This window comes from Geotrypetes seraphini, chromosome 8, assembly GCF_902459505.1.
Source record: "Geotrypetes seraphini chromosome 8, aGeoSer1.1, whole genome shotgun sequence".
NCBI classification, from domain to species: domain Eukaryota; kingdom Metazoa; phylum Chordata; class Amphibia; order Gymnophiona; family Dermophiidae; genus Geotrypetes; species Geotrypetes seraphini.
In genome coordinates, this window is record NC_047091.1 from 103782918 (window position 1) to 103805749 (window position 22832).

The 22832-nt window shown below is 43.8% G+C and overlaps 2 protein-coding genes across 2 annotated transcripts in view; one reads left to right on the forward strand and one right to left on the reverse strand.

The window, feature by feature from the left end:
* Positions 1-22832, forward strand: part of UPF1 (UPF1 RNA helicase and ATPase) — a 357405-nt gene that overhangs the window by 236483 nt on the left and 98090 nt on the right. The window contains exons 17-19 of the mRNA XM_033955970.1: positions 14373-14490; positions 14640-14796; positions 15482-15624. Of these exons, the coding sequence (XP_033811861.1) occupies positions 14373-14490; positions 14640-14796; positions 15482-15624 (418 nt within the window). The remainder of the gene's footprint in view (positions 1-14372; positions 14491-14639; positions 14797-15481; positions 15625-22832) is intronic.
* Positions 18969-22396, reverse strand: LOC117364812 (high mobility group protein B1-like). The gene is made up of 2 exons (XM_033954449.1): positions 22364-22396; positions 18969-19462 (listed from the first exon to the last, which is right to left on the reverse strand). Exons 1-2 carry the CDS (start codon positions 22394-22396, stop codon positions 19055-19057), a joined length of 441 nt encoding a protein of 146 aa, XP_033810340.1. The 3' UTR covers positions 18969-19054.

The following is a 22832-nucleotide window of genomic DNA, read 5'->3' on the forward strand; positions in this document are numbered from 1 at the left end:
ATATAACCAATCTGGTACATTCTCCATGAGATCTGGGAGGATCCAATACATACCCTGTCTTAGAATATAGGCTTGATGGTACCTATAAAAATTTGGAAAATTTACCCCTCCCTCCACAATTGGTCTTTGTAATGATACTAAAGCAATTCTGGGTCTTTTCCCAAACCAAACAAATTTTATAAGAAGGTTGTTTAATTTTTTATAAAATTACCCCTGAAAAAATATTGGTATCATACTAATTTGGTAGCAAACCACAGGCAATATCATCATTTTAATTGTTTGAACTCTTCCCCACCAAGAAAGATGTAAAGGATTCCATTGCTCACACATTTCTGTTATTTTTCTTAATAAAAGTTTTTCATTTTCTTTGACTGTATCTTCAATAGTATTTTTGATAATAATTCCTAAGTATTTTAAACCATCATCTTTCCAGATAAATGAATATGAATCAAATAATTCTTTGGTACAATGAACATTAATTGGAAGAACTTCAGATTTACTCCAATTCGTCAGTATTAGTAAAAGTTTATTATTATTTGCTGAAATTGGACTCTTAAATCTCATAGATGTACCAAATAAAATAGTATCGTAGGAAAGGGCAACATGATTTTCTAACAATGAATTAATTTGGGACCAAATTAACTTCCAAAAGGCATTTATATAGGGACAGAAAAAAATTAAATGATCTAAATTCCCAGCTTCTAAACTACAATGCCAGCATCTATTAGACCTAGAGCTATCCAACTTCTGTAAACGAACTGGGGTCCAAAAAGCTCTATACAACAAAAAGAACCAAGTCTGCCTCACAGTGGCGTACCTAGGGTATGTGGCACCCGGGGCCCATCATTTTTTGACACCCCCCCCATGTAAAAAAATATTTTTTGTAATGACCATGAAACGGAATAAATGGTCAGAATAGAAACAGGCAGTGAAAATTTTCTTATATTCCAAACATAACATAACATAACATAACATAAATTATGTCTGAATTGTCATGACATCAGAAGTACATATGGAGTACCGTATTTTCGCGGATATAACGCGCGCGTTATACGTGATTTTACGTACCGCGCATACCCCTCGCGCGTTATATGCCTGAGCGCGGTATACAAAAGTTTTTAAACATAGTTCCCACCCCGCCCGACGCCCGATTCACCCCCCCAGCAGGACCGCTCGCACCCCCACCCCGAACGACCGCTCGCACGCGCTCCCACCCGCACCCGCATCCACGATCGGAGCAAGAGGGAGCCCAAGCCCTCTTGCCCGGCCGACTCCCCGACGTCCGATACACCCCCCCCCCCGGCAGGACCACTCGCACCCTCACCCCGAAGGACCGCCGACTCCCCAACAATATCGGGCCAGGAGGGAGCCCAAACCCTCCTGGCCACGGCGACCCCCTAACCCCACCCCGCACTACATTACGGGCAGGAGGGATCCCAGGCCCTCTTGCCCTCGACGCAAACCCCCTCCCCCCAACGACCGCCCCCCCCAAGAACCTCCGCCCGTCCCCCAGCCGACCCGCGACCCCCCTGGCCGACCCCCACGACACCCCCACCCGCCTTCCCCGTACTTTGTGTAGTTGGGCCAGAAGGGAGCCCAAACCCTCCTGGCCACGGCGACCCCCTAACCCCACCCCGCACTACATTACGGGCAGGAGGGATCCCAGGCCCTCCTGCCCTCGACGCAAACCCCCCTCCCTCCAACGACCGCCCGCCCCCCCCATGAACCTCCGACCGCCCCCCCAGCCGACCCGCGACCCCCCTGGCCGACCCCCACGACCCCCCCACCCCCCTTCCCCGTACCTTTGGAAGTTGGCCGGACAGACGGGAGCCAAACCCGCCTGTCCGGCAGGCAGCCAACGAAGGAATGAGGCCGGTTTGGCCCATCCGTCCTAAAGCTCCGCCTACTGGTGGGGCCTAAGGCGCGTGGGCCAATCAGAATAGGCCCTGGAGCCTTAGGTCCCACCTGGGGGCGCGGCCTGAGGCACATGGGCCAAACCCGACCATATGTCTCAGGCCGCGCCCCCAGGTGGGACCTAAGGCTCCAGGGCCTATTCTGATTGGCCCACGCGCCTTAGGCCCCACCAGTAGGCGGAGCTTTAGGACGGATGGGCCAATCCGGCCTCATTCCTTCGTTGGCTGCCTGCCGGACAGGCGGGTTTGGCTCCCGTCTGTCCGGCCAACTTCCAAAGGTACGGGGAAGGGGGGTGGGGGGGTCGTGGGGGTCGGCCAGGGGGGTCGCGGGTCGGCTGGGGGGGAGGGGGGTTTGCGTCGAGGGCAGGAGGGCCTGGGATCCCTCCTGCCCGTAATGTAGTGCGGGGTGGGGTTAGGGGGTCGCCGTGGCCAGGAGGATTTGGGCTCCCTCCTGGCCCAATATTGTCGGGGAGTCGGCGGTCCTTCGGGGTGGGGGTGCGAGTGGTCCTGCCGAGGGGGGAGAAGAATCGGACGTCGAGGGGGGGCATCAGGCTTTCAGGATGGGGACAGGACTTCAAGGGGGGACAGGCAGATCTTCAAGGGGGACAGGCAGACCTTCAAGGGGGACAGGACTTCAAGGGGGGACAGGCAGACCTTCAAGGGGGGACAGGCAGACCTTCAAGGGGGGACAGGACTTCAAGGGGGACAGGCACGGAGAGGCGGGGCAGTGCACCGAAAGTCAGGGCGGGTGAGTCGGGGCAACCAGAGGAGAGTCGGGGCAGTGCACCGAAAGTCAGGGTGAGTCGGGGCAACCAGAGGAGAGTCGGGGCAGTGCACCGAAAGTCAGGGTGAGTCGGGGCAACCAGAGGAGAGTCGGGGCAGTGCACCGAAAGTCAGGGTGAGTCGGGGCAACCAGAGGAGAGTCGGGGCAGTGCACCGAAAGTCAGGGTGAGTCGGGGCAACCAGATGAGAGTCGGGGAGGGCGAAAGGAGAGTCGGGGTGGCCAGAGGAGAGTCGGGGAGAGCGAAAGGAGAGTCGGGGTGGCCAGAGGAGAGTCGGGCAGCATGCGCGTTATATGCCTGAGCGCGGTATAGAAAAGTTTTTGTACATATCATCGTGATTTCTGCGCGCTATACCCCTGTGCGCGTTTTACAATGGTGCGCGTTATATCCGCGAAAATACGGTAGTTGCAGGTGATGCTTGGGACAGTTCTGATTGTGTTAGTTCGGTTTTATGTGTTTTGAATAGAAGAGTTTTTATTTCTTTTTGAAGGTTTTGCAGTCTGTGGTCGATGTCAATTGGTTGTAGAGTTGGGGGTCGAGTGTTGCAGCTCGAATGGCTAGGAGGTTGTCGAACAGTTTTTTTCTTTTGACGTTTTTGGTTGGAGGGTGTGTGAATGGTGCGTGAGTTCTCCTGTGTCTGTTTGAAGTGGATTGAATTATTTAGCTGAAGAAATTAGTTACCCCCTCATCCCACACACATTAATTCTCTTCCATTTTTGTTCCCATTATAAAAAACACTGATAAGTTCCCAGAAAAAAAATACATTAAAATAAGAAGTGAAAACAAAGGCCCCTACAGATGAGAACATAACATAAGAATAGCCTAACTGGGTCAGACCAATGGTCCATCATGCCCAGTAACCCATTCTCATGGAAGCCAATCCAGGTCACTAGTACCTGGTCAAAACCCAAAGAGTAGCAACATTCCATGCTACCGATCCAGGGCAAGCAGACACTTTCCCCATGTCTTAATAACAGATTATGGACTTTTCCTCCAGGAATTTGTCCAAATCTTTCTTAAAACCAGCTACACTATCTGCTTTTACCATAATTTCTGGCCACTTCATTTTTAAGTTTAGATCTTTCCTTTCAAACAGAGACCTTGCTAGATGTCAAATACAGCACAAGGTAACTTCACATGGACTTAGCTGTACAGGAAATGTGAATCTCCTCATACACCCACCATATAGTGCAAAAATGTGCAAAGGTCTGTTTTTTTCTTTCGATCACTACATAGCCTAATGCCACACAAGCAGCGCTGTTACAAACATTCTGTAGGTCAATGCTAAGGATAACAAAGTTTCCTTCCTTGGACCAGAAGGAGATACTGATAAACCACTGGAAGAGATCCCAAAACAACACCCAAAGACCCACTCAGTGTGTGAACCAGTTGAGTGGAGTGGACTAACTGGGGGGTGGAAATGGGCCCGGAGTTTGCTCAGCAGAATTTCCCAGACCACCTCTTCCTCTCAACACATTGACACGCTGCCACCACCACCACTAACACCTCACTGGGTAGGCCAGCAATGCTATAAACTTTATAAAACACGTTATTATATTTTCTTATAAAGCACATATTTTAACTGAACTCTCTGACATCCTCAGCCTTTCCATTCACAAAAATAGAAGGAAGAAAAGTTCCCATTTCCTGCTGTCTCATGTCCCCGGCCTATACAATATTTTTTTTCTGCAGACCCTTCAAAAATCTGACCAAATCCTCATTTCACTTGCATTATAAAGTACTGAGGATGCAATCTCTACCCAATCCCAGGTCCTAAAGTCTAAGACAGTAGCGCAAACTAATGCTAAACTAAACTAAACTAAACTAAGCCTTAAGTTTATATACCGCATCATCTCCACGCAAGCGGAGCTCGACACGGTTTACAAAGCTTAAAAATACAAGAAGAGGGGAGAGAGAGTTTACAAGGGCATATGAAAAGGGGGAAGTAGGAAGGAGATGTTATATATTAGAGAAAAGCCAGGTTTTCAGTTGTTTCCGGAACAGCTGGAGGGAGCCCAGGTTTCGCAGCGGGATAGTGAGATCGTTCCAAAGGCCCGTGATTTTGGAGAGGAGGGATCTTCCCAGTTTGCCTGCGTGGGGGATGCCACGTAGAGAGGGGAAGGCTAGTTTATGTCTGTGGGCGGATCTGGTGGTAGCAGGCGTTTGGGCGAGGAAGGATAGAGGGATTAGTGGCGGAAGGATGCCATGAATTATCTTGAAAGCTAGACAGGAGCATTTGAAGTGAATTCTGGAAAGTACAGGGAGCCAGTGAAGCTTGGTAAGTAAGGGGGAGACGTGATCAAATTTGCGTTTAGCAAAAATCAATTTGGCCGCAGTATTCTGGATGAGCTGGAGTCTGTGAAGACTTTTTTTTGTTAGGCACAGGTAAATGGCATTACAGTAATCGATTTTGGATAAGATGATGGATTGTACCAGGACGGTAAAGTGTTTTTGGTGGAAATAGGATCTAACTTTCCTAAGCATGTGGAGGCTGAAAAAACATGATTTTGCCAAGGAGTTCAGGTGATCGTTTAGGGAGAGGGAGGAATCGATAATGATGCCGAGGACCTTGCTTGAGAATTCAAGGCGAAGAGCGGGACCTGTGGGTAGAGTGAAGAGGGTGGGCAGGTGTGCTAACTTTGGGCTGAGCCAGAGTAGTTTTGTCTTTGATTCATTTAATTTCATCTGAACAGAGAGGGACCAGGCATGAAGTCTCATTATGCATGAGGTGATGTTCTCTTGGAGGTTTGTAAGGTTCTGGTCTGTTTCGAGGAGGATAAGGATATCGTCTGCATATGTGTAAATTGTTTCAAGGGGGGATAGTTTGAGAAGCTTCAGGGAGGTCATATACATGTTGAAGAGGATAGGGGATAGGGGAGAGCCCTGTGGGACCCCGCAGGATGGTGTCCACGAGGTGGATTTGGAGCCGTTTGCGTTGACAGTGTAGGAGCGTGCGCGAAGGAAGTTTGAGAACCATTTTAGGACAAAGGAGTCTATTCCTATCTCGGAAAGTTGGTAGATTAGTATGTCGTGGTGCACGACGTCGAAAGCTGCGGAGAGATCGAACTGTAGGAGTACAGCAAATTTATTTCGGGCGTGTAGTTGTTGCACCTTTGAGATTAGGGAAACTAGGAGGGACTCGGTGCTGAAGTTGGGCCTAAATCCGAATTGGTAGTGTTGGAGGATGGAGAATCTCTCTAGGTAAGAGGAGAACTGGGTAGCGACTATGGTCTCCAGAAGTTTTGTTAAAAGAGGGATGTTGGCTATGGGGCGGTAGTTCGATGGTAAGGAAGGGTCGAGATCGGCTTTTTTCAGAAGAGGGGACAAGGCAATGTGGCCCATTTCTGAGGAGAACAGGCCCGATAGTAAAGCTTTGTTTATAAGGTTTGTAAGGGAAGAGATGGCCTGCGCTGGGATGTTTTCGTAGAGGTAGGATGGGAAAGGGTCTAGGATGCACTTGCAGGATTTAAGTTTCAGGCAGAGTTTAGAGATCTGGGGCTCGGATACAGGTTCGAAAGTAGTCCATGATCTGTCAGCAGGGATAGGGTCGGAGTCTTTCAGAGGAAGAGAGTTGTAAGAGATAGCTGGGGGGAACGAACTCTTTATGGTAGAGATCTTCTCGTTGAAAAAATTGGCTAAGTCATTTGGAGATGGGAGGGTGGGGGAGGGGGAGGAGTCGTTTTTAGAAGTTAGGTTTCGCCAGATGTGGAAGAGTGTACTGTTTTGGTTTTTTGATCTGGAGATTTTATCTCCATAGAAGATCTTCCTAGCTTTTTTTAGTATGGAGTTGTAGGATTTGATGTTTTCTCTCCAGGATTGCCTATCTGAAGGGGATTTCGATTTTTTCCATCTTCAAACTAATGCTGCCAGATTCAGGAAAAAAAATTTTGATTCGATTTAGCCTATTGAATTGGTTTTTCAATTCGATTTTCCTGCCCAGTTGGGTGAATTTTTTCAAAACTCCTGGTGGGTTTTATAGCTTTTTCACCCCCTTTGGCTTCTCCTAACCACACTGGCGCTGTGGTGTAAATAAAATAAAGAAACAAAAAGGACTTTTCCTCTCTCTGTTAAATCCTAGCTCACGTTTGCAGTCCAACACCAGCTTTGGCAGGATACACATTTCAAATCTGACATATTATAATCACAAAACAGAAAATAAAATTAATTTTTCTACCTTTTGTTGTCTGGTTATATTTCAAATCTTGTTGGTCCAAGGCTCTGGTTTTCTTCTGATAACTTGCTTGCCAGGGTCTCCTTCTTTCTTCTTTCTGCATGCTAACCATCCATCTGCCAACTCTGTCCTCCCTTTCCATTTCCCTTCCCTCCCCAGGAAGTCTGGTATCTTTCCTTTTTTTCATCTCCCTCCACAGATCCACCTTTTCTTAACTACCCTTTCATCCGGCATCTCTCCCTCCTTCCCCACCACCCCAGAGTCCACCATCTCTCCCTTTCTTTTCCCAATTACCCTCCTATCCAGTATCTCTATCACTCCTCCACACCATCCCTTGTGTCCAATTTCCCTCCCTTTCTGTTCCTTCCCTCCCTAAATCCCATGGTCCATCATCTCTCTCCCTCTCCTCTATTTTCAGACCCATTATTTCTTCCTCCCCCCCCAAAGTTTGGCATATGCACGTATCTTTGAACACCCCCTTCCCTCCGTGTACTTCAAAACCAGGGTCCCCCCCAAAGGCCTGTCCCCCCTTAAAGGCCTGCACCCTCCTTGAAGGCCTGTCCCACCCCCTTGTAGGCCTGTCCCACCCCCTTGTAGGTCTGTCCCCCCCCCTTGAAGGCCTGTCCCCCCTTGTAGGCCTGCCTGCCTGTCCCCCCCTTGAAGGCCTGTCCCCCCCCTTGAAGGCCTGCACCCCCCTTGAAGGCCTGCACCCCCCTTGAAGGCCTGTTCCACCCCCTTGTAGGCCTGTCCCCCCCCCTTGTAGGCCTGCCTGCCTGTCCCCCCCTTGAAGGCCTGTCCCCCCCTTGAAGGCCTGCATCCCCTTGAAGGTCTGCACCCCCCGAAGTCCTGCACCCCCCCGAAGGCCTGCACCCCCCCTGAAGGCCTGTCCCCCCCCGAAGGCCTGTCCCCCCTTGAAGGCTGCCTGCCCCCCCCCTTGAAGGCCTGCCTGCCCCCCCTTGAAGGCCTGCCTCCCCCCTTGAAGGCCTGCCTGCCTGCCCGCCCCACCCCGAAGGACCACTCGCCCCCCTGGCCTCCCCGCACCACCTATGAAGCAGCACTACCTATGCTCCCGGCCTTGCCGTTCAGTCCCCCCCCCAGCACCCCCGAAGGACCGTTCGCCCCACTGACCTTCCTGCACCACCTATGAAGCAGCCGCAGCAGGATCGCGACGCGATCACTGCGCGGCTTAGGCGCTGCTTCCTGCGCCGCGGTCCCGCCCCTCCTCTGACGTCAGAGGAGGGGCGGGACCGCGGCGCAGGAAGCAGCGCCCAAGCAGTTCAGGGATCGCTGACGCTGCGGGCTGCTTCACAGGTGGTGCAGGAAGGTCAGTGGGGCGAGCGGTCCTTCGGGGGTGGGGGGGACTGAATGGCAAGGCCGGGAGCACCCCCTCAGGGCTGGCACCCGGGGCGGACCGCCCCTCCCGCCCCCCCCCTTGGTACGCCACTGCTGCCTCATAGATGCTGACCTTGTAGTTCTTATTCTCCAAGACCAAAATCGTGGCCATTGAGAAGCAGAAATTTTGTGCCCAATCTCAATGCTCCAAATATCCCTGAGACCAGTTTTGTGTTTTTTATTCAAATACCCATACAACAATTTATACCACTGTGCGGCTTGGTGACCCAAGAAATCCGCCTGAAAGAATAGGAATTCCAAACTATACTGAGAGTTAAGAACTTTCCATTCAGGGAATCCCTCCTGAATAGCCTGCTTCAATTGCAACCATTTAAACAAGGGAATATTCATAATTTTAAGAAAATATGGGGGCCATTGACTAATTACTCTAATGATCAGATATCTTAGCACATGGGGAATATATGTGGGATGGGGTTGGGTTAGGGTGGGTGTATGGATCAAATGGAATAAGAATATTGGAAAATAAGGGAGTATTTATTTTATCATATAGAAATATTTGAATGTAAATCAAGTGATATATGAAATTTGTTTTATTATGTATAATTCACTACTTGTAAGATTTTAAAAATGAATAAAGAATTATTAAAGTCTGTATACCTGCAATAATCCAATGCTTCCAAATGATTTTAAATCCGCCAATTTTAATCTTGGAGTTTAGCCAAATGGATTGATTTAATGATTTAGAAATTGGATTTGGTGATAAATTACTAACATAACGTAAAGTGCTCCAGGTATCAAGCAAAATTATTTGTCTCATCTTATTAGTATAAAATTGAGACAAATGCAAAGGAAACAGGAGCCGCCATTCTAAATATAACTAATCTGGGACATTTTCCATAAGATCTGGGAGGATCCAATACGTACCCTGTCTTTTGATGGTACCTATAAAAATTTGGAAAATTTACCCCTCCCTCCACAATTGTCTTTTGTAGAGATACTAAAGCAATTCTAGGCCTTTTACCCAACCAAACAAATTTAGTAAGAATACCATTTAACTTTTTGTAAAATGACCCCTGGAAAAAATTGGTATCTTACTCATTTGATAACAAACCACAGGCAATATCATCATTTTAATCGTTTGAACTCTCCCCCACCAAGAAAGATGTAAAGGATTCCATTGCTCACACATCTCTATTATTTTCTTTAATAAAACTTTTTCATTCTCCTTCACTGTATCCTCTATTGAATTTTTAATAATAATACCTACGTATTTTAAACCATCTTCTTTCCAAACAAATGAGAATGAATCGAATAATCTTTTGGTACAGTGAACATTGAGCGGAAGAACTTCAGACTTACTCCAATTGATCTTATATCCAGAAAATTTTCCAAACTTCTCTATTAATTCAAGTAAACATGGAATGGTAATTTCTGGTTCCCTCAAATAAAGCAGTATATCATCCGCATAAGCAGAGAGTTATATTCCCAATTCAAATAAGGAATGCCTTGTATCCCCTTTGCCTGATTAATGGCTATTAACAAGGGTTCAAGAACAACATCAAAGAGCAAAGGAGATAAAGGACAACCTTGTCTAACCCCCCTTAGCAAGTTAAATTGAATTGACAAACTATTATTAATATATAATCTTGCACCAGGAGAGCTATACAATGTCTGAATCATTTGAATAAAACCAGAACCTATACCAAACCATTCTAAAGCCTGGTACATAAAAGTCCACTCAACTCGATCAAAGGCTTTTTCTGCATCCAAAGATTTCAGAAAAGCCGGATCATTCATATTTTTTGTTAAATTTAGAGAGTGAAAAGCTAATCTAGTATTATTCGAAGAATGTCTCTTAGCAACAAATCCTGTTTGGTGAGTATCAATAATAAAAGGGAGAGCTTTAGCCAAACGCAAAGCCAATACTTTAGCAATAAGTTTTCCATCTACATTTATTAACGAGATAGGCCTGTAGTTTGAAACCAAAGTAGAATCTCTGTTTGGTTTTGGCAAGACAATAATTAAAGAATCAGCCATTGTACCTGTAATACAACCTTTATTCAGTTGATAATGATATAATTTTTACAAATATGGCAAAAGAGTATTTTGAAATGATTTATAAAACTCAACAGTATAACCATCACCATCTGGAGTGGATCCAACTCTAAGAGATTTCAATGCTATTTCTAATTCTTTTAAAGATATAGGATCTTCTAAACTCCTTTTTATATGATCAGGAACCTTCAGTCCATTAAGTAAATTTAAAAATTCTAAACCATCCTGTTCTTAAAAATATCCTCTGGGGGTCTTTTAGGGGTCTTCACCTACATTTTCATGAAGGTCTTACTCCTGATTCTTCCTCAGACCCCCCCCCCCCCATTTTTGGGTCCAAAAATCTCAGTTTATATTTGTGTTTGTAAGGTAATTTAAAAAATATACATCTTAGTGGAGGGAGGCATCAGGAAATGTTAAATATATATGTTGGATGAAAGGTCATTTCAAGTACTGCATACTCAAGTGTCCAGACATGTACATATACTTTCAATCACTTGCCACCTCATTACACTAAATATTAAAAAAAAACAAAAAAAACCCAACACACCAGACTTGAAGCGACTTAAATGTTTTCTTATTATCCAGTCCAAAAAATTATAATATTTTTAAAAAAGTCACAGTCCTATGTCCCATACTAACTTGGCATCAAGAGCAGGTTTCTGCAAGAAATTATAAATCAAATAACATATCATCAAAAACATTTTTTTTTCCAAAAATCATATCGGACATCTTTCTTCAATAAAGGGTTACATGTACTTATCTGCAGCAGGAAAACTTCATTATGCCCTAGGAGGCAAATAACTGAAAGTGTATGTACAGGTCTGATTTGACCTAGACATGTTTTCTGATGCTTCTCTCGACTAAGATAAATATTTGAGGGTTTTTAAAAAATATTTATTGAGTTTTCAAAGCTGCCAAAAAATGCAATACAATATACATACAAACAATAATCATATATGCACTTATAATCATGGCAACATAGTAACATAGTAGATGACGGCAGATAAAGACCAGAATGGTCCATCCAGTCTGCCCAACCTGATTCAATTTTTTTTTTTAATCTTTATTCATTTTAAAACTTACAAGTGTCTCAGCAAATAAAAACATTTTAACTTAGATACAACACTTAATATTCTGCAATAATCCATTTTAAAAAGTTTATCACCCTCCCCTCTCTTCCAAATCAAAAATTTCTTCTTAATCACTATCCATCCTCTATAATAAAACCATAAGCGTGCATGCGCACTTAATACGGCGTGTTCCCTGCCACCGTGGTGTCTGGGTCCGTGCCAAATTCCATTTTTGAACATGGAGGCAGGGAACATGCCGGCGACTCCCCCCTCCCTCCCTCCCTCCCTCACTCTCCAACCATGCTGCCAGGCAGGGAACACGCTGGCGACTCCCCCCTCCTGCATTCACTCACCAACTGCTGCTCCTCTTCAAAGAAGCCTGCTGAGGTTCGCCGGACGGCTGTAGCGAATCTCGCAGGCCGCTCTCCACCTCGGTAGTACGTTCCCTCTGAAGCGATCGCTACAGCCGGCCGGCAAACTTCAGCAGGCTGCTTTGAAGAGGAGCGGCAGCGGTTCATGCCGGTGGGCCAGAAGACACCAGGAAGCCGGGATGGAGGGAGGAAAAGACCAGGCATGCACAACAGGTACAGGCAAGGCACAACAGGGAGCAGGAGGAAAGGGAAAGGGGGATGCTTTAGGGGGAGGCAGACAGCAATCATGCTGTGCTCTGGGAGGGGGGAACAGAAGGGGGCCACAGAGCTGGCATGCATGGCACAACAGGGGGAGAGGGAAAGGGGGCTGCTTTGGGGGGAGGGGTGTGCTGGGGACAGACAGCAGTCATGCTTTGCTCTGGGAGGGGGGAACAGAAGGGGGCCATGGAGCAGGCAGGCATGGCACAACAGGGGGCAGGAGAGAGGGAAAGGGGGCTGCTTTAGGGGGAGGAGTGTGCTGGGGGGCAGACAGCAATCATGCTTTGCTCTGGGAGGGGGGAACAGAAGGGGGCCACGGAGAGACAGGCAGGCATGGCGCAACAGAGAAATACATGCTGGCAGGGGGCCAGGGAGACAGACAGAAAGAAAGACAGACAGATTGGGGGGGGGGGGCAGGGAGAGACACAGAAAGAATGACAGACAGCGTCCAAGGAGAGAGAGACAAAGAAAAAACCCCAGACAGGCTTAAACACTAGTACATCAATAACCCCCTTCCCCCACCCAACCAACATTTTCATCAGGGAATAAAACACAAACGATATACAACCTCCCCTTCCTCCCCCCGCTGGATGTGTGTGTATTATACCAACAGAAATGAAGATAAAAGACAACTATAACGAATCCACAAAAGACGTCAATGGGCCCCAAACTAACTTGAATATCTTAGAATGCCCCAGCATATCTGCATTCATCCTCTCATACTTATAACTTAAGCATAAATTCGCCCACCAAAAAGGAAAACTAAGGCGATCCCAATTTTTCCAATTACAGGTAACCATTTACATGGCTATCCCAGTCATAATAAGGAAAAGCCGACATTTATATCTATCCAATGAGGATTTAAGATACAATATCATCCTGCATATGACTATCTCATATGTCAATGGAATCGATGACTCCAGTATGGTATTAATCTGCCCCGATATTGACTTCCAAAAGTTGAGTATCAAAGGACATTAAAACAACAGATGATCCATTGTCCCTATGTCTAGATGACAGTACCAGTATCTATTAGATTTAGAACTATCTATTTTTTGATAGCAAACTATCTATTTTTTGATAGCAAACTTCTATGTAACAAAAAAAAAACAAAAACATATTTGTCTCATAGATGCTGACACTGTACATCTCATCCTCCAAGTCCAAATTCGTGGCCATTGAGATGCAGAAATCTGCTGCTTTATCTCAATGCTCCAAATGTCTCTAAGACTAGTTTTTAGGTTTTTATTCAAGAATTCAGATATTAATTTATAGCACTGGGCGGCCTGATGTCCTAGGAAATCTGTCTGGAAGCACAGGACCTGCAAGTATTTTGCCAATCAGGGAACCTCTTCTGAATGGCTTGCTTCAACTGCAACCACTTATAATTTTGAGACTTTGAAATACCAAATGATTGTTGCAGTCGTGAAAAATCAAGCATTTTCTCATTTGATATAACATCATCTAGTGTACGTATACCTGTTTGCATCCAGTGCTTCCAGAAGATCCCAGACTCGCCAATTTGAATCTTGGAGTTTAGCCATAAGGATTGATAAGTGGATTTCTCTATTGGAATATCTGTTAAGTTGTTAATAAATTTCAAAGATTTCCAGGTGTCAAATAAATTACTATTGTCCTTAACATATCTGGGTAACTTGATACTCAACACATGAAACAACTGTAATGGGGGACATAAGTTGCCACTCTAAATATAACCAATCAGGGAAATGTTCCAAGAGCTCAGGAAAGATCCAATATATACTCTGATGCAGTATATAAGCCTGATGGTAAGTACAACCAATCAGGGAGATGTTCCATGAGCTCAGGAAGGATCCAATACATGCACTGACACAGTATATAAGCCTGATGGTACATACAAAAGTTTAGGAAATTTACCCCACCCACCGCAATTGGTTTTTATAAAGATACTAAAGCAATTCTCACAGTTTTATCCAGCCAAATAAATTTAGTACAAATAGTATTTAATTTCTTATAAAAGGACCCCTGAAAATAAACTGGCAACATACCCATTTGGTAGCAAACCACAGACAAAATCATCATCTTAACCGTTTGAACTCTTCCCCCACCAAGACAGATGTAAAGGGTTCCATTGCTCACACATTTCTATGAACTTCAGCAATAAAGATTTTTCATTTACTTTCATTGTTAATTCCAGCGTTTTTTTAATCCAAATACCTAAATATTTTATACCCTCTTTCTTCCAAAGAAAAGGGAATGCATCAAATAATCCTTTTGGACAGTGTACATTTAGTGGAGATTTTGAATTTTGGGGGGGATTATAAACCTTTTCCTGAAGCAAATGTTTAATGTTGTTTGTTTATGCTTTGGAAACCTTCTTCTTTTTTTTTTTTTTTAGAATATTTATTTTTGTTTTTTAGCGGATCGTGTAAAGAAGGGGTTTGATTTTCAGTGGCCGCAGCCAGACAAGCCAATGTTCTTCTATGTGACACAGGGGCAAGAAGAAATAGCCAGCTCTGGCACATCCTACCTGAACAGGTATGACCCCAGATAGATGGACTGTTCAAAAATAAAACCCACAAGATAAGCAATTTAATTCATCTTGCAAGGTGGAATTATAAACTAGTTTACTTGTTATAGGTCTAGACATTGGTGCAAACCTTGACATAGTATAAATTATTTTATAGGACTGAAGCTGCTAATGTGGAGAAGATTACCACAAAGCTACTGAAGGCAGGTGCTAAGCCAGACCAGATTGGTATCATTACCCCATACGAGGGCCAGCGCTCCTACCTGGTGCAGTATATGCAGTTCAGTGGCTCTTTACACACAAAACTCTACCAGGTACAATGTCAAAATGTTTGATCTGTTCTGCATTATATGAATTGGCCCCATACTTTCCTGAAGACTAATGCAAAAAACAAAAGGAACTGACCCCAAAATATCCACAGAGAAGAAAATCCAGAGAAAACAAAAAAAAAAACCTCTGTGGAATGACGATGTTCCTAAATGGACTTTATTTGAAAGTGTCAAAGTTCCAAAGGTACACTGAAATCATCCACATAAAAATAAATTCATCCACATAAAAATAGGTTATCCACATAAAAGCCTTAAAGGACCTAGTCAACTAGGGATACAGGACTCAACACGGTCCGCGTTTCAACAAAAAGTCTTCTTCAGGGGTCCCTGGGGGTCCTATAAAGGTGAATACGTGGGAAACAATTATGTGGTGAACCTTTTGTGTATTGATACATCAGAGCATTTGACTCCTGATGCAAGCCTGTTGGCTGAAGCACAACTTTAGTCATTTTATGCTTTTATCACAGCGTTGTCCAATAAAGCCTGACTGGTGATAGTTTCCAAGTTTCTGTTGGTCTGCTTTCTACTCCATGTCTTCTGTTGCTAGTTTATGGCTCGTAGAGCCACTTATTATCAACGATATACTCCACAACTATAAAAATGTGTTCTGGCAGAAACATTGAAGGTTCCATTACATCCGTTTGTCAGTGTATACCTGTCTATCTTTCAGGAAGTGGAAATTGCAAGCGTTGATGCTTTTCAGGGACGAGAGAAGGACTTCATTATCCTTTCATGTGTGAGAGCGAATGAACACCAGGGGATTGGCTTTTTAAATGACCCCAGACGTCTTAATGTGGCTCTTACCAGAGCAAGGTAATAAAACAGACAATGGTATTGGATTTCTTGGTGTATTAAGTTGAAATATCACATGCTATCATAATGGAACAAACTGTCATAGAATTGACATCTGATAATTGCCATAAGTTTATTCCCCCTGTCCCTGGCTAGCTCCTCTTGCTCTTTTAGACTTCCACTTAAGTCAGAACCAGGGCTGGAATATAGCAAAGTAAGTTGCTGTTTGCAACTGCCTGGAGATCCTTCCTTAGTCTATATTCTACTTTCCCTCTACATATCCAGTCCAGTCATTGTAGGTCTCTTGACTATAGGCTGCTATTACAATTATGGGTCTTAAATTGCAGCCACCAGTGGCTACAAAGATTATAACTTAAAAAAAAAAAGAAAATGTTTTTAATGCACTCATAATACAGCACAGCATTTCTCATCCAAGCTGAGCTGGTCATGCTTTTATCCTAGGACATGCAGGCAGCATATTCTCACAAGTGGTTGACGTCATCCACAGAGACCGGTATGGACATTGCTAAAGTGTACTGCTACTTTATGCTTTTGTGAAGCTTTGAGACTGCCCGCACTGCGCACACACGAGTGCCTTCCCACTTGATGTCGACTCGTGGTTCCTCAGTTTTTCATTTTCCCTGTTCATATGAATTGCCTTTCCGTCAACTGTCTTTGGCCTTTTCAGCTTGTTTTCTTTTTTCTTTTCTTTATCTAACTTTCATTTTGTTTTCTTTGTTTTCTTTTGAACTTTGGTTCGTTTTTTCGTTGAAATTTCAACGTCCAAAAAATTGTTCCTCAGTTAGGCCTTTGGGCCCTTTTGTGAATTTTTTCTCTCACTTGTTTTTGGTCTCAGTTTGCAACCATTGCATTTATTTACCTTGCCACCGATATTTTTCCTCTCATGAAGAGGCCTTCTAACAGGTTCAAAAAGTGCACTCACTGCCAGTGGCCCATCTTCAAGAAGGGTTCAAGGGGTGACCCGGGAAACTACAGGCCGGTGAGCTTGACCTCGGTCCCGGGAAAGATGATGGAAGCGCTGATTAAGGACAGCATCTGTGAACACATAGAAAACAATGGACAGCTAAAGTCAAGTCAGCACGGCTTCTGCAAGGGGTAGGTCATGCCTCACAAACTTATTGTACTTCTTTGAGGGGGGTAAACAGCCAGGTGGATAAAGGGGAATCCATTGACATCATTTACCTTGACTTCCAAAAAGCCTTCGACAAGGTACCGCACGAGCAACTGCTTAAAAAGCTGTGGAAACACGGGGTGCAAGGGGAGGTCCACCGATGGATCAAGAACTGGCTGGCAGGCAGGAAACAGAGGGTTGGAGTAAAGGGCCATTACTCAGACTGGCAATGGGTCACGAGCGGAGTTCCGCAGGGGTCGGTGCTGGGACCGCTCCTGTTCAATATATTTATTAATGACCTGGAGGCGGGAACAAAATGTGAGGTTATTAAATTTGCGGATGACACCAAACTCTATAGCAGGGTTGAAACCACAGAAGACTGCGAAGATCTGCAAAGGGACCTAACGACACTAGAAGAATGGGCCAAAAAGTGGCAAATGAGCTTTAACGTAGGGAAATGCAAGGTCATGCATGTAGGGAAAAAAAACCGATGTTCAGCTACAAAATGGGGGGATCACTGCTAGGGGTAAGTAACCTTGAAAGAGACCTGGGAGTGATGGTAGACACAACTTTGAAGGCGTCGGCACAGTGCGCCACATCCTCAAGAAAAGCAAACAAAATGTTGGGTATCATTAAGAAGGGTATCACGACCAGGACAAAGGAAGTCATCCTGCCACTGTATCATGCAATGGTGCGCCCGCATCTGGAATACTGTGTCCAGTACTGGTCGCAGTACCTCAAGAAGGACATGGCGGTACTTGAGGGAGTCCAGAGAAGAGCAACTAAACTGATAATGGGTATGGAAAACCACTCATATACTGACAGACTGAAAAAGCTGGGGCTGTTCTCCCTGGAAAAGCGGAGACTTAGAGGAGACATGATAGAAACCTTCAAATCCTGAAGGGTATAGAAAAGGTAGACAGGGACAGATTTTCAGATTATGGGGAACCACAAGTACAAGGGGGCACTCGGAGAAATTAAAAGGGGACAGGTTTAGAACAAACGCCAGAAAGTTCTACCTTACAAAAATGTTCTCTTAAGGCTCAATGCATCCAATAAGAGAAGCTTTTTGGACTGGCCATAGCCTCCGGTGACAAATTGATGCCACCGGTACCAATGGATACTTGCATCAGCACTGCCCTTGCTGTCGGACTCCATTCCTGCATCGGGCAAACCTGCTAAGAAGCCATCCTCTCAACCTGCATCACAGGCAAGAGTCCCTCGATGCATGCCAAGCATCAATGCCATCATTGCATTCCTTCAGTGCAGGCTTTGTCTCCTTTAGGGTGTGCTACCCCTACCCCTACCCCTTGACACCCTTTATCACCGATGGTACCGGCTGTAATGGTACTAGTGCAGTCCTTCCAGGACCAGCTTAAGAAGTTTTTCCAAAGGGAGCTGGTTGTGTTGGTTAAAGTATATGCGGCACCAGTGCTTGTACCGACTCCCTCGGTACCTGCCCAGCCTGAACATGGCATATGGTCCCAGGGTACCAAATCTAGCTCTCCAAGTAAACTTCGACAGACCTTGACATCCCGCTGTACCGATCCTCGGTTTTCAAGTAAACCTAAGAGAACATTGCACAGTACCGTTTTGCATTCACCTAAATGTAAGTTAAGATCTACACATTCTCGACGTCGAACATCGTCTTCATCTGACTGGTACCAACATCATCGTAGGAGTTCTTTTCAATGTTTTCACCATCATCATACTCCCCAAACTAAGAAGCATCCATCTCTTCCTCCTAATAGAGAATCTCCTGGAGTGGGGGAGGTTGATACAAATCTCTGTCCATACTGGTCTTGAACCCATGTTATCTGCTCTAGAGTTGTATGGCATCCTATCAGATCCATCTCCTCCTCCACTTAGTGCAGATCATCTCCAGAAGGTTTATCTTTCACTAAATTTATCAAGCAGATGGGGAAAGCTTTGCCTGTTAAACTGGAGTCAGACATTGAACCGAGAACAGAGCTACTTGAGGCTTTAGATTTTGATGAGCTTCCTAAAGAGCTTCTCAAATTGCCTCTTCATACTTTACTTAAGGAAACTATGTTTAAGAACCGGGAAACTTCTCTCACTCTTCCCATAGGTATACCTAGGTAACGAACAAGAACAATAGCCCCCTTCGCAATCCCACCCAAATCTGATCTTGTAAACTGCTAACCCCTAATCACTAACAATGAATGCTCCATTCAATTTATGGAATTTTCTTTTTTTTTTTTTTTTTTTTACGTTTTAATTTTTTTTCTTTAAAAAGGAGTGAATTGTGTACAGGGGGTTAAATGCTTTATAGACAAGAAAAAATGCTCTGGTAGAGACTTATTCGTCATCCTCCTCATCTTCCTCTTCCTCCTCCTCTTCATCATCATCATCTTCCTCCTCATCATCTTCCTCTTCCTCCTCCTCTTTCTTCTTGCTCTTTTCAGGCTTGGCAACAACTTTTTTGACTGCATCCGGTTTCCCTTTTCCTCGATATGCAGCAATATCCTTTTCATATTTTTCCTTCAGTTTGGCGGCCTTCCTTTCATAAGGAAGTTTATCCTCTGAAGCTGTGTTATTCCACATCTCACCCAGTTTCTTTGCAACATCGCCAATAGTCAAACCAGGATGCTCGCCTTTGATTTTTGGGCGAAAATCAGAGCAGAACAAAAAAAATGCAGACGGTGGCCTTTTTGGAGCATTGGGGAATTTTCTAATCCATTGTAAACCACATGGTACATCATGGTCCTGCAGTATACAACCTATTGTTATTATTGTTAATGCTGTTACTATCAGATGAACACTGCCATACTCTGTAAGTAGCTGTCTGTTCAGTTTCTCTTTATTGTAAACCGCCTAGAAGTCGCAAGATTGTTGGCGGTATATAAAAATAAAGTTATTATTATTATTATTATTATAGTTCCAAGAAAAATAGATTCTTTGTACAGAATACAATCGTGTCCAGGCTTTGATAAGCCACAGTTGCAGCACCAGTCTTTGCTGGTTGAATCCATTCTTAAAAAAATCCTTCAGCACAAGTGTGTATGCTACTGCACCACTAGGATGTGAAGGCCGCACCATGGATAAGTTTGGGCACTGACTTTTCCAGAACTCAATGTTGACCAGCAGAGTTCTCAGCTATGATTTCATTGTCATTCTTTCTTAACTCATAAAGAGACTGGTTATATTTGGAATGGCGACTCATGTTTCCTTTACATTGTTGTCATGTTCTTAGTATCAAGATGTCTAGATTGTATAAAGATAACAGAATTTTAATGGACACATGGGAAACCTTACGATTTGTCAGCAATTTAACATCTATTCCTATTACTAAATCAACAAATCAAACCATATGGCTAAACCCCAAGATTCAAATTGGCGGATTTAAGATCATCTGGAAGCATTGGATGATTGCAGGAATTCGGACTTTAAATGATGTTATTTTAAATGGTAAACTGCTTGATTTTTCACAGTTGCAACATAAATATGGTTTTAATAAATCACAAAGTTTTAGGTGGTTGCAACTGAAGCAGGCCATTTAGGTAGGGTTCCCTGAATGGAAAAATCTTAGTACGCAATATAGCCTGGAATTTTTATGCTTTCAGGCAGACTTTCTGGGACACCAGGCCGCACAGTGGTATAAAATTATAAGTGAATCTGTTAAAAAGAAGCCCAAAAATGGTCTTAGGGATATTTGGAGCATTGAGATTAAGCATCAAATTTCAGCATCTCAATGGCCACAAATTTGGTCTTGGAGGATGAGATGTACAGTGTCTGCATCTATGAGACAAACTTGGATTTTTCTTCTGTATAGAGCGTTTTGGACCCCAGTTAGACTACAGAAGTTAAATAGCTCAAAGTCTAATAGATGCTGACATTGTAATCTTGAAGTAGGGACTTCAGATCATCTTTTGTTTTATTGTCCCTTTATATTAGCCTTTTGGAACTCAATTTGGGATCAAGTAAATTGTTTATTGGAAAAGCATGTGGCATTATCTTATGATACAATAATACTATTTGATATGTCAATGAGGAAAAAGAGCCAAATATCATCAAATAACAAAAAACTTTTATTGATAATGACAGGAGTCGCCATTCAGCATATCACAAGTAATTGGTAATATTACAGTAGACTCAATTATAATTTCTGGTGGAATTCATTATGTCACATCTTTGAAATAGCTATACAACAAGGGAATTATAATAATTTTAATAAAATTTGGGAGCCATTAACTTCTTATTGCAATGAGTAGATACCATTTTCTAATGAAATATACACCGTCTAATGATAGGAAGAGGGTATATTTTGGTTTTCATATTGGGAAAATAATAGAGGGAATGATGGGAGGCGAGGGTTGTAATTTTATGTATTATAAGATAAAGTAGAAAGATTGTCAAGTGATATGTTTAATTGTATTGTTTTGATGTTTGTACACTTGATATAAGATTGAAAATGAATAAAGATTTAAAAAATAAATAAATAAATAAAGAGACTGGCTGATTTTGAACAATGGTGTGGATGGGCTGTAGTGAGCTTTGATGGAGGCTTCAGTAGTTGGAACCTAAGCACAGTACCGGATAGAGCTTTAGATTCTTGCCCAGAAATACTAAGAAGAAAAAAAATTGAATCAAGTTGGGCAGACTGGATGGACCATTTGTGTCTTTATCTGCCGTCATCTACTATGTTACTATATTCCATCTGAATGACTTCCAGAGTTTCAAGAAGCTACTCATAGCCTCCTTCAAATCAGAAAATTTATGGCTAGATCAGCTTTCGATGCATTTGATGTGACATCTTGAGCATTGGTGTTGTGTATTGCAATGAGACATCTTGCATGGCTTCGAGTCTCTGACCTTTGACATTAATGTACAAGATCATTTAGCAAATATCTAAGTGAAGAGCTGTTTGGAGACAGGTGAGGATGCCATGCAAAGACTTACTCGACATGTTCAGAGCTGGACTACCATCTAAATCTTCCCAGAAACTTATTTACTCTTGGTATAAGGCATTATCCTCTGCCTCAGAAGAGACAAACACAGAAGTCTCAAAAGCCTCAGCCTTCTGCTTCACAAAAATCAATTCAGTCTTTTTAACATGCTACTAGATAGAGAGCATAGCCGCCATTCCTCCAACTCAGCCACCTCCCCAGCCCATCGGAGGCCGACTCCTTTTGTACCTAACCCAGCTTGATTACTTCAACTCCCTCTATGCAGGCATAACAGACTTCAATATGCACAAGCTCCAATTGATTCAAAACACTGCAATCGGACTGATCTTTGGCTTGAAGAAATATGACTACATTTCTGCCTATCGCAAACTTCACTGGCTACCCATAAATGCTAGGATTTTGTTTAAACTATCCTGTACCATCTGTCATGCCCTTGACTGCAACTCCCCCGAACAAATTATCTACCTGTTCTCTAACTCCTCCTTCACATCTGCCAGAATCAAGAGCACTCATCAACTGATCTCCTCATTTAGAGGAGTAAAGTATAAAGACATATTTAACACACTGTTCACTTACATTGCCAAAAGAACCTGGAACAATCTCCCCACATTAATAAGGACAAATTACCTCTCCTTTAGGAGAAATCTGAAAATGTACTTCTTTGAGAAATTCCTTATTGCTCGGTAGCCTTCCAGCTTACCCAGCTAGGAATCATCTTCTTCTGTTGCCCCATCTATCTTAATCGCTGCACCCACATTCTGACTTTAATGCTGCGCCCCTCTTATCACTTTTATGTATCTGAAATAGCTTCCCTATGCAGTTATATTCTCTTCCCCTTTTGCCCTAGCTGCTCAAGGAGTTACTCCTTTCTGCCCTATCTACTTGCTAGGAGTTACCCCCTCCAATTGATTAGATGTATCTAATACTTCCCTTCCTACTTTTGGGCATTTTAAATCTTAATTTATAAATCGCCTTAAGAATAGCCTTACTGGGTCAGACCAATGGTCTTATCAAGCCCTGTAGCCCATTCTCATGGTGGCCAATCCAGGTCACTAGTACATGGCCAAAACCCAAGGAGTAGCAAAATTCCATACTACTGATCCAGGGCAAGCAGTATTGGGTAAGAGTGATCCAGAAATTCAGATTAGATTAGATCATCAACTCTGGAT

What these genes read in the sequence shown, in the direction of transcription:
- LOC117364812 (XM_033954449.1), bottom strand. Translation starts at nt 22,396, where the DNA reads ATGGGGCAACAGAAGAAGATGATTCCTAGCTGG. An exon ending in AGAAGATGATTCCTAGCTGG is followed by an intron (nt 19,463 to 22,363) that starts GTAAGCTGGAAG and finishes TGTATACTGCAG; the next exon opens with GACCATGATGTACCATGTGG.